General features: G+C 32.6%; 2 protein-coding genes across 11 annotated transcripts in view; one reads left to right on the forward strand and one right to left on the reverse strand.

Moving 5' to 3' along the window:
* The window catches only part of LOC129806475 (GTPase-activating protein skywalker), a 341,214-nt gene that overhangs the window by 35,780 nt on the left and 293,312 nt on the right, over positions 1–12,122 (forward strand). For all 10 annotated transcript variants that reach the window (XM_055855110.1, XM_055855106.1, XM_055855107.1 and 7 more), the window contains 4 exons: positions 1,393–1,595; positions 1,697–1,901; positions 10,765–10,889; positions 11,065–11,396. In XM_055855110.1, the coding sequence (XP_055711085.1) occupies positions 1,393–1,595; positions 1,697–1,901; positions 10,765–10,889; positions 11,065–11,396 (865 nt within the window). The remainder of the gene's footprint in view (positions 1–1,392; positions 1,596–1,696; positions 1,902–10,764; positions 10,890–11,064; positions 11,397–12,122) is intronic.
* The window catches only part of LOC129806466 (RB1-inducible coiled-coil protein 1), a 139,163-nt gene that overhangs the window by 24,570 nt on the left and 102,471 nt on the right, over positions 1–12,122 (reverse strand). The window lies entirely within an intron of this gene.

A 12,122-nucleotide genomic window follows, 5' to 3' on the forward strand; every position in this document is an offset into this window, starting at 1 on the left:
GTATTTTTTTTACATTTATGTAATATTTCTGGCTAATTTTAGTTAAATCAAGTGTTAAATTTTATTATTAACGGTACGTAAAGTTTTCAAATGAAATAATTACCTATTTCGTGAACAAAAAGGGTTTTTCTGAAGTATCTGCAAATACTTCAATATGAAACCCTGGAAATATGATCTTTTTGGAGAGATTTTCTTATTGTTTTATATGGGAAAGGAGAAAAGACCAGCAAAAAGAACAAATTGGAACAAATCCTATACTGCCTACACTCAAGAGCAACTGAACAGGGGTTTGGAAGTTTTTCGTCCCGGTTTCACTTACACTGTTTGTTTCCAATTAGTAAATTTCCCTGGTATCCATTTGCATTAATTTGTCTCCAATAGCAGCATTTTGCACTTATGTATTTTTCTTGTATTTAAGAAGTTTTCCAATTATATATAAAGACTTTTCACTAAACAGTAACATTCTAGAAGAATCAAGGAGCAAATTTATGTAATTCTCTTCAGAAAAATATGAGCTTAATGTGTTGAATCTTCTGTCAAAATTAAAGCGTCTGGAAATGGTTTTGAAATAGGACATTTACCCTAAATGTTTTTTCTCTCAAGAAAACTTAACTTCAGCTATAACAAAAGAACATTCAATTAAATAAAATATAACCGAGTTTCGAAGATATTCAAATTTGAAAATTTGAAGTTTTCGCGACATCAGCGACGCTAGCGTTGATTACGTGAAGTTTTGATGTTCCCAAGAACTATAAAAAAAAGTCACGAGACGTTTTACTGCGCCGCTGATGAGTACATTTCGCTAATTAGAATTAGAAAAGCAGGAAATTTGAAATAATCTAACCAAGAAACCTGAAATTCTGTGAAAATTCTTAAGAACTCATTGGGAACACTTTTGAGAACTCTCAATAAAAATCATATCCGACGGATATTTTCTCATTCCAAGCCCCTATTTCAGCTGAAACTTGTTAAAATTTTTAATAAATTGCGTTTCTGGAATAATAAACTTTGAAATTAAGAAGACAAATCGACGGCAGAGCCACTAGTGGCGGAAGCAAAAAGTTGGGATGTTGAGAAAAGTTGTAGTTATTTCCCAAGATCTTTCGTTTGCGCGAATGATAATTAAATTCGAAATTTGTCAGAGTCAAAGCGCCTGGAAATGGTTTTGAATTAGGACATTTACCCTATAAAAAAAGAAATATCAGGTGAAGAATCACCAATAAGCATAAGCCTATCTGGTTTTATCAGTTTTTATTTTAATTTTACCCCATAACCAATTTACAAATTGCAAAATATGTTATGGTTATTTGACAAAATTAAATTGGCACATCGAACAAAAGTATTTTCCAATTAAATTAATTGTGTATTTTCTGATAAAAATTTAATTTGCAGGAAAAAAAGTTGCTCTGAAGACATTTAGTGATGTACAGCAACTACTGCAGCAGGGAAAGAAGCGTGAGGTAAAGACAGCAATTCGTGAGAATGCCTGGCCCATCAATTCACCAATTAGATCTCAATTGTGGCCTGCACTGTGTAGTCAACATCAAAATGGTAAAAGCATGTTGGACGGATTCTATTGGGATATGGTTAATCAGGTGATTTGCAATTTTCAATGCATTTTTTTAACTTTAATTTCAAATTTGCAATTTGATTTAATTCCGACGGGATATATTTTCTATTGGTGCAATTTTAAAAGGTGTTCGGTACAACAGAACTGCCAGATAAACCAATAATGCTACCACCTTTTGTGGATTCAACCCACTGCCTTCCGTATCACTTGACGAGAAAGGGACGAGCTGTGGCTGATCGTGTTGTCAGTGTTCTTGGCTATGCATGCCCTGATATCACCTACAGCCCTTCACTCTATCCGATAACATCCCTACTGCTACATTTTATGTCTGGTGAGTTGAGTGTTTTTTTATTTTTCTTTTTCTTTAGCCTTCAAGAGCTCTTCAGACAATAATAACTTACTCTTTCTGTTTTTATATTTGTTAATAATAATGAACGATATTCGTGAACTTCAGACGTAATTGAAAGATAATTCCTAAGGATTTACATGTTATAAGGCCTCGAGAAGTTGTCTTGACTATCGCTAGTGGCGCTAAGATTATTTTTTGCTTTTTCATTCTTTTTAAATAATTTATAACTATTGTCAACTTAATTCATATTTTCTTTTCGGAGTTATCACACTAGAAAATTTCACATTAAAGTTAAAGTGAAATGTTGCTCATTAAAACTTCTAGAACCACTCGAAATTGCTGATTTAGTCAGGACACATTGCTAGAATTGCTCAATGTTACGATGGTACACGGGTTGTCAGATGAATGTTTTTGTTTTTCAAGCATTTCAGTTGTTTGAGCGAAAATGTGCGATTTTAGTGAAGAAGAGGAAGTTTTCCTCCTGTACGCTACTTTTATGTCGTGCAAAAGGATCCGCTAAGCAAGAAGGAGATTGTGGGCGAGAGATTGGCTCCTAACGCGACCTTCACATGGTGTCGTTGAAATTCTCTGGGGCGATTTTTTTGGACATAATAATTTTCTCCGGATGACTTCGGAGGAATTCAAAGAGCTGCTTCAAATGGTAGGGCTTTATTTTCCCGGCAGTTGTAGTCCCAAATGACGGTTTCCTGATGCACAGCCTCAATTAATTAGGCCACCATCTCATTTGACCACGATATCCTAGAAGTTTATGAAGGAATATAAAATGTAGATCGAACACATTTTTGTTTAGCTTTTTTTCTTATTTATCCTCTGCACCGATCTTTTTCAAGGTCTTTTGTCCTTTCTCCATCTCGTGAGCGATAAATAATAAGTATTAGCACTACTTTTTATCACAATTTGATCACGAATAAATTAGTGAGGAAATTGTGGCGCAGAAACTACCCGAATGACTGCAATAAAGTAGTACCTGATGAAAATTTAATGAGCAAATTTTGCTCATAAATTTGCTCAATTCTCATTAATTTGCTCATTAATTATCAATCGTATTTATGCTATTTTAATCTATTTAAACCAATTTTTGTGACTCGAGTCCACTTTTTTATCACTAAATGAATCAATTTCTAAAAGCTCTTGACGAAAATTGCCCATTAGGACACATATCAGCAACAATTAATGTGAATCACATTAAAATTTTAATGTGAAATTCTCTAGTGTGATACCACGGTTAAGTCGGTTCATAAGTTACTCTGGCAGTGGCATGAGCAGGGCGAAGCATTCTCATACATTTTCCACACAAAAGTATGGTATATGTTTTCTTAAGTGATTTTTAAGTTTTGGTATAAAACCAAATGCAATCATTTTAAAACTTTTACCAAATAAAAGAGTATCTAATGTTATGTTATTGGCACAAAGTTTATAATGATTGCACAAGGATAACAGTTCCTAAAACCCATATTAAAAGAGACGTAAAATTCGGAATTTTTTGAATTTTGCTGCCAAATTTTCTATTTGTAACACCAGGAAAATTTTAAATTCAATAAAAATATATTCTCTGTATATGTGGATACTATTTAGTGATATATTTATTTTTGTGGGATTTAAGGCTTAAAAATTATTAAGAATTTAAGAAAAATATACCATTTATGAATTAAAATGCTCCATCCAGGGGGATGACATTAGTTCTGAAAAATGCGACCAGTTTTAGTGTAAATTTTTCCCTGTTTTCGCACACATTTCACGAGATATCTCTAAAATTACGTAGGTTGCCAATTTAGGGTTTTCGGTTGCCCATTCGATATTAAATTAACTTCTATTTTGTTTTTGTATTTTTTGCTAATTTATTCCACAATGACAGAAAACACCGAATAAACTGCAAAGTTTTTTCGGCACGCTAGAAATATATGGGAAACATAGGAAACGTCATGACCCTGGCTCCATCTGTTAGTATATCATCCTAGGGCATGAGTAAGTTATTTATGGAAAACTTGCAGGAATCTTTAATTTTACCGAAACATGGTTCCTATTATATTTAATTTTAATAAGGAAAATAGGGACAATATGTATTTTTAAGGACCTGCTCTTGGGCATATTTTACCTAGGGGATGCTTTACGGCGTTCTTTATAGGATGAGTGCCGTGCTTTAGTTAAATTTACATTAACCCCTATACTTCATGTGAACAACTCATATCTGCTACAAAGTATATAAGTCGGCTATGAAGGCCCTCGTAAGTGATCAATTTAAGTTTGTGAAGTTTAATCATAGAATGTTCGGATAATTGAAAAGAAAATCTCTTACCCATTCCCCTAGTAGTTCGAATCATGGATCTGTGCGCTTTTTAATTCATTTACAGTAGAGTCTCGCTATAGGCCATCGCTCTATAGTCCACAATTTATCGACCGTTGATTTCAAAACACTTATTTTAAGTTAGGTTGTGTTTTTTAGTATGCGACATCCATAATTATTTTAATATTTTTGGCAAACTTTATTAAGTAGTTGTGATAATTGTGATCCACAATGAAGAGAGCAAGGACAAGTACCACAATCACAAAGAAAGTGGAAGCCGTCGAGCAATTTCAATTACTAAAAATCGTTGATAATTTTAAAAAAATACATGGACTATAGTGCGACCCAAGTGTCAAATTTGAAACCAAATATGGACTATAGCGAGACTCTACTGTATATAACTTATTATTTCAAAAATATCTCCTCTGAGTATACACTTTTTCCGGGCTTGAAAATATCTTTTAAAACAAGACTCCCTGTATTCTTAAATAATTTTTGTATTGCTTAAAGCAATTTAAAAAAAAATGATTTTATTACCTTTTATTACCTATTCTGAAAATTTTTTAGATCAAGAAAATTTCTTTAAACTTAATTTAGCAAATCATTGAATTTTCTATGGAAGATTTTTTCCCGTGTTTCAGGCTTAGCAAATGGATTTAAATTGAATTAGTTTCACGATAAAATTCATTATTTAACAATTGCTTATACAATTTCCAATTGGTAAATAAATAAACGAATTTCTCACAATCAATAAATATTTTTTCTCGTATTCTTCTGCTAAACTTCTCAGTCGGTGGCATTAGCATAATTTCTTTTTTCAGCAAAACTCAAGTAAATATAAGCTAAATTTGTCTTGATTACATTTCGCCAGAAAGTCATTAAAAAAATAATGTATTGAAATAACTTGTAGGGTAGCATTGATGGTTTATTGTCGTGATTTTCCACTTCTCATTTGTGATCTTGGTTTGAAAAGTCAAAATAAGATAACCACATGAAGTACACATGATTACATTTTAAACGTAATGTGACCTATCTCTCTCTCTGTTCCCAATTCAAAAATTCAATGGAATTAGCCCGAGAGTCCCTTGTCCAAGTATCTAGTTTAATCCAACTAAAAGAAGTGTTTTCTGTGTCATGTGCTTTCCATTGGGTGCTTTTCAACTGTGAATATCACTGCGATAAGAATTCTTTAGCATTAAATGATGTGAAAGATCGTACTGACGGAAACTTATAAAAATTAATGTGAGAATTTGAAAAAGTACTTTTTAAGGAATTAGCAAAGATTTTTGACAAACTTGAGTTTTATATCAAAATTCAATTTTCCAGAAGATTTAAGCCTTTTTTCATTTTAACCTAGACACTATTTGTCAAACATTTCTATCATGTAAATTTCTATCATGTAAACTTGCAAGTGATGAGCAAGGACACGCAATGATCGGAAAAATAAACACAAAATTAATGCAAAGCCGGCAAAGCTTTGTCGAAGAAATCATACTGTCTTTTTCATTATACCATTAATGCTCAAAACTAGCAAAAATTGATTAGCTAAGACACACACCAAATATCTAAAAACTAGGGGAAAGTCTCCTATTTTTAAAACATTGAGGAGTCACATTTATTCAAAACTGTAGGAAAAATTTAGTCATTATAAAGCTTTTTGATAATTATTTAATTTGATTTTATTAATTTGATTTTATTTACGTTAAGGCGTCTCTTGTCTTAACGTAGCTTTAGGAACTTCAAGCAATTTAGGAACATAAAAGTACACCATTTATATTATATTTTTTTTTTAATTTTCATTTACAAATTATAAAAAATCAATCGCCGAGATCTAGTTTTCGGAGAGCTTTAAAAAAACTCATTTTGCTGTAAGTACGGTTTTTTTAGCAGGAGTTAAAGTCGTTCTCAAACGAAGAATTTTAGAAAAAAATGATATTTGAAAATTTGAGAGAATTTTGTACAAAAAATTACCATTTTAGGCGTATTTTACAAGACGTTTCGTCTTATTAAATAAGTGGTAATAAAAAACAAAAATCCAAGAAATATTTTGTTTTTTGACTTCAGATGAATCTACTCTGCATAATCGTGACTACCGAATAGAAAGTTTGTTCAAAAACTATCTCTGAAAATCAGGTCCCAATGGCTGAAATTTTATAATTTTTAAATAAAAATTTCAGAAAATATAGTTAAAATATTGTGATTTAATATACTCCCTCCGTTCCGAAATAAGTCGTACGTTTGGGAAAAAATCTTGTTCCAAAATAAATCATACGTTTGGGAAAAATTGGAATTAAGGGAAAGTTTGTTGGTAAATGTTTTGTGTATCAACAATTATCTCTTGTAAAGAACTATTGCTAATGTCCAGTACTAAAATTGGGGTTCAGTCTTGATGGTATGTTGAGGAACGAATGTCTTAAAAATGTCTTATTTTTTGCGTTATATTTTCAATCTAAAATAGGTGCAGAATGTTGAGAGATACAGACTTGGGACCTTCGGGTGACCCCCCCATAAGTTGACCCTAGGACCATTAATATGTTCTTTATTTTGCCCCCACTCCTTCCCTTCCCCTTCAAAACCATGTTTTTTGGGATTGCTCGAAAACACGTCGTGCGATTTTTTTCTTCAATTCAGAATATGTTTTAGAGAAACATATAAATTGTCCCAGGGTCAACTTATGGGGGGTCCTCTGAAGGTCCCAAGTCCCTATCTCTCACCATTTTGCATTCAGATATTCGAACACATAAAAAAGGATATTCTTTTTATTGCTCATTCTGCAAAATTTGAGCAATAAAAAATGTCATATCGGTAATAACTGTTGAGTTCTACTTGTGCATACTAAAAATTTAGAACAAATTCTAGCCTGTAATGTTAATCACAGTCCATTTTTTAGTAATTAACTATCTACCGGAGCTCTTTGAAAAATACGCGAAAAATGGACACTTCAACATATCGAATCCTCAACATACCATCGTGATAGGATCCTCATATTATCCCTGAACATGGATGATAGTTCATACACAAGATATTTGCAAATAACAAAAACATTCTCTGAAACCATTCCTTAATCCATAATTTTTCCCCAAACGTACGACTTATTTCGGAACGGAGGGAGTACTTAAGAGCTTGAACTGAAGAATTTTTTATTATGTTGAAAAAAAAAACATTAGAGAATATATTCTTTTAATTGTTTTTTGACCTACATAACCCCTTAATTACACTCAGCTCTTCGTTATCCGGTTAAGGTGGAGACAAAATGATATTTAGGGGAAAGTGGTCTGCCTTTGAATGCGGCAGCCTTTGAATATTGTAATTTTTTCATTTTTCTTTAAAGCATAAATTCTTTTCTATTAACTATTAGATAGCTATTCATAATCCTCACAAGTCATCAAAAAATGTAGACCCTAGCTCTTATTTTCTAGGTGCTAGGGCAAAAAACGAAACTGTAATTTTGATGTTCCACAATTCATGTGTTTTTTCATAATCAAAATAATTTTTCGAACAAATCTTCTATTGTGAGTCATAGAAGGTTATTCTTGGATGGTATTTCTCCAAATACATTTTGATTCAGATGAGACAAATTTTGTGGGTGATAAAAGTTTGCAAATATTGCTCTGCGGCAGCCTTTGAATCTTAATGTTGTGTGCCTTTGAATCCTCTCTTTCCATACATTGAAACATCTGACAGCTTCCTGTCCGGGAGCAGAATAGAACTCCTACTTTGGTCTGACGAATGTCATGCAAATACTTATAACATGCTATCTTGCTCCGGCAGAGATGTTTCAAACTGACAATTGTCAACTTCAATGGCGTTTTCTTACAAATTTTCAAGTGAAAAACAGTGCTTCAGAAAAATGTAAAAAATGTTGTTGTATAATGACTTTTGACTACAGTGATGGTTTTATTGAGTGCATTAGGGTTCATGCTAATCAATTATGGGCCGTTTAATGTTACAGGCCTAATATTCTCAGTGAAAAATTAAGATTCAAAGGCTGCCCAACCACATTCAAAGGCAGACCATGCAGGCTGCCTTTGAATATATCGACATCACATTTTCAAGTTCCTCACCAGGAAAAACTGAGGACTTGCGAGTCCTAAATGGGGTAAGCATAGAAGCTTAATAAACAAGAGATTTTTTTGGTGTAGTGCAAAGTAACACTCATGTTGTAGTTTACTCTGAAAAAATCTCAAATTTTGAACATCATTTTTCGTTCAAAGGCAGACCACTTTCCCCTAGGTTTTTTTTAACCCTCTATCAGGTAAGACCGCCTCAAGGTGATCATTCTATAAAAAGCGTTTACTGCAATAATATTACTTATTCGATGTTAAAATATCTTCAGTGTCCTCAGTTATAGTCTTACTAACTTATTTTCTGAAGCTGAACTCATTTTGACCTTTCGTTTGCTTACAACAGAGGCGTGCAAGAACCGTTTGAAACCGAACAAACGTCAAATTAAACTTGCACGTCAATGGTCAAAACTCTCCTTGAATAAACTTATTTTGACGTTTATTCGGTTTCAAACGGTTCTTGCACACCTCTGGCTTACAATCTTCAGTTCTGCGTGACAAGTCAGAGAAAAAACAACAAAATGTCGCTCGCGACATTTTTCGTTTTCAAGTGCAAAAAAGATTGTTTTAAAGTAATCTAACTGTAGTAAGAATCTTAATTCCTGAAAGATATATTCTTCTAGTTTCTATATTTCAATTGATAAGTGTGAAAAACTAGAAGTAAGAATTTTAGAAGAAAAAAAAAGGAAGACCGCCTGTGGGCGGTCTTATCCGTTCAAGGGTAAAATTTTCAAAAATTATCGATTTTTTTATTTAATTGTTTTGGTTGTTCTAGTAAAATATATAATATTATTATTTTACAATATATTAATCATGGAAAACAATTGAGATTACACGAAGACTATCCAGAATGAGTAAAATTGTCGATTTCTGCGAATTAATCGAAATTGATAAAAGCAGACTTCAACAGTGATGATGAATTCCCTAATTCGTCCTTTAATGCCCCAGATGGTGAAATAAAACCAGAAGATGAGCAATGTATTTCAAAGGATCTTCAAATTATACAAGAAGATGACGTTTTCATACCTAGCCTGCGACCTATTAGTTTAAAATCAGTCTCATTGAAACACCTTGAGCTTCATTAACGTCTAATTATAAAAGTTATAAACGTTTTTTTTTAAATTATCATTTTTTAGTTAATCATACAACATTCATCCATAAAAAACGTTTAAAATTCATTAATTTTACTAATTGTTCACTATCTTTCAATAAAAATATTTCAGTCTTTTTATTCCTTAAACCTTTTCTTTTTCTTTTTTTCTCACCTGGCGCCCAAACGGAAAGAGATAATGAAAAACGGATGGTTTTTTTTAGTTTATTGGACAATTAATTACCTTAGACAAATTTACTTAACTACTTTTTTGAATATTAAAGAAAATACTGTTAGAGGGTTAACCTTCTTAAACTTACAAAGTTTCAAGGGATTCGAGGAAGGATTATTTAAAATAAAAAATAATCAAATTTTGAGCCCTATTTTTCGAATATTTGGCTTACAGAAAATATCAATACTGATTAACTCAATTTAAGCACATTTCTCATTAAGATAGAGAAAAATTATCTTCGTCAAAGTTGTAGAGGATTAAATTTCCTATAAAAACATGTCTATTTGATATTTTTAACGTTTGCGAGAGTAAAATGTCACAAATTATCCGAAGACTGACAAAATTTGCCCCAGCAACTTTGAGAATCTCCACAAAATCGACTTTTAGAAAATGATTCGAAAATCACATTTCTTTCGAGATAGAGGAAAATAGTCTTCTGCAATGTTGTAAGAGCAGTAAATTTCCTATAAGAATATGCTCATTGTAAAACGTTTAAGTTTTCTCAGAGCTCGTGAAAGAATTAAATATGCGTTTTGACAAGGTTTGCTCCAGTCTCCCCTAATGTCGCCACCCTAATAAAACTAAAGTAGTGACAAGTGAGTCTGACAGTTGTGAAGTACAAATGAAGAAGAAGAGGTAAATCGACGTTAGCGCCATTAGCGTTTGTCTAACGAACTACGCATGTTCTAAGAAAGTCAAGCAGGACATTATAAATTAATTTTCTAATCATGTCATTCCACAGACTTTATCAATTTTGTACCAAACATAACTTTATGGAATGTTTTTTTTTTGTGCAAAATCTACCCCGCAAAGAGAGAACTGCTATATTAAAGTTGATAAAAAAATGTCAAGAGGAAAGAACAATATCACAAATTGAGCTATAAAAGAGCTTGATGATGATTTTTAAGAGAGTGCGATAGGACGAGGCCTCTTAACTTTGCAAAATGATCTCAAAGTATTTTTTTTTCTTCTTCATCATCATCTAGTGTGATCAGTTCAGAGAGAGCACTAAAATATCTCTCTAAATTGCCTCATTCATCAGTTGATTGTATGATATGGTGTCTACATTTCATTCTTCTCTTGAGAGTTTAATTTTAAATTTGTTGTTTACTTGTTCAAAAACAAAAAAAAAAAGGTTTTTTTTCTGCTTGCAGAAGAGGAATGTTATCACTGTATGGCAAGTCTAGTGGCTGCCAAAGAAAAGGTGTTCATCACGCAAACGAAGTTACTACATGAAGTGACGTGGAAAACTGTGATGCAAATAGCCAAGAAACATGCGGTAAATAAATAAATAAATAAAAGTATTTAAAAGGGGTGAAGGGGGGCAGAACATGGGAAAAGAAGATAAATAATTAAGCTATTGAATCAAGAGTTCATTTTGGGCTTCAACTTTTAAATAATTGACGTATGCAATTGGGATTGCGTCTAATGGGCTTTTGTTGGTGTCGTTGCAGAAATCTGCAGTGATGCATCTGCAACGTCTCTGTCCTGGACAGAAGATTGAGAGAATATTCATGGATTGGTGCTGGTGGATACTCGGTGGTCTGCCATTTCCGCATTTGGTCCGAGTGATGGATTGTTACTTTCATGAAGGGATCAAAGTATTCTACCGTGTTTCTCTTGCCATTCTGATTATCTTCCAAAAGAATATAACATCATCGAATTCAGAATGGAACTCCGAGACTGTTAAGAATGACATTGACAATGCTATACCCAAATTTTGCAAAACAATTTCGGTCTCACCGACAAAATTACTAAGGACAGCATTCAATATTAGAGCACTTAGGTAAGTCACACTATTTTTATTATAATTATTATTTTTTTTTGTTTAAATTGAACTAAATTTCAGTGAAATTTTTAATATTCAACGAAGAGGGGAAAAGCTTGAAATTTTTTTTTTAATTTTTTAAATTTGGAATCCAAAGAAAATGAATATATAGGAGGAGGTTTTCAGGCTTCGCACATACTCTGGCTTCGAACACTTCATATTTTTGCTATATTCCCTGAATGAATCTGACCTTAAGTCACATATTTCCTTAAAAAATAGGTCAGAAAAAAAATAGATTCAGGCAGACCTGAAAGTCTGCCCCAGATAGTCCAAGACCCAAGAAAGGAAAAAAATGTTAAAAGACAGTGTAAAGTAGTGCCCCCATTCCCCTTTTATGCCCTGTTGCAATCCTGACCAGAACTCTGAAAGAATATCAAAGGAAAAAATTAGAAGACTTTACCACTGATATGAAGGCTTGGAATCCAAGCCGAAAGCTCTGGAAATAGTTAATGTGTTTCTTAGTGATTGTTAGTTTCGCGACGGCTTCCGGAATCCCTTAAGTTGATACCTTCCTCTAATAATTTATTCTTTTTAAAGATATTTTTTAGAAAAATCGTTCGATACTCCTGCATAAATTTACATGGAAAAAATAAAATCTTAGGAACACTTGTTAATTTTTTCTAAAAATTTAAGAACTGAAAATTGAGAACAGTTCGCAGCGCCACTTGCGGGAGAAAGCTGTGT

Source organism: Phlebotomus papatasi, chromosome 3 (genome assembly GCF_024763615.1).
Source record: "Phlebotomus papatasi isolate M1 chromosome 3, Ppap_2.1, whole genome shotgun sequence".
In the NCBI taxonomy this organism is placed as follows: domain Eukaryota; kingdom Metazoa; phylum Arthropoda; class Insecta; order Diptera; family Psychodidae; genus Phlebotomus; species Phlebotomus papatasi.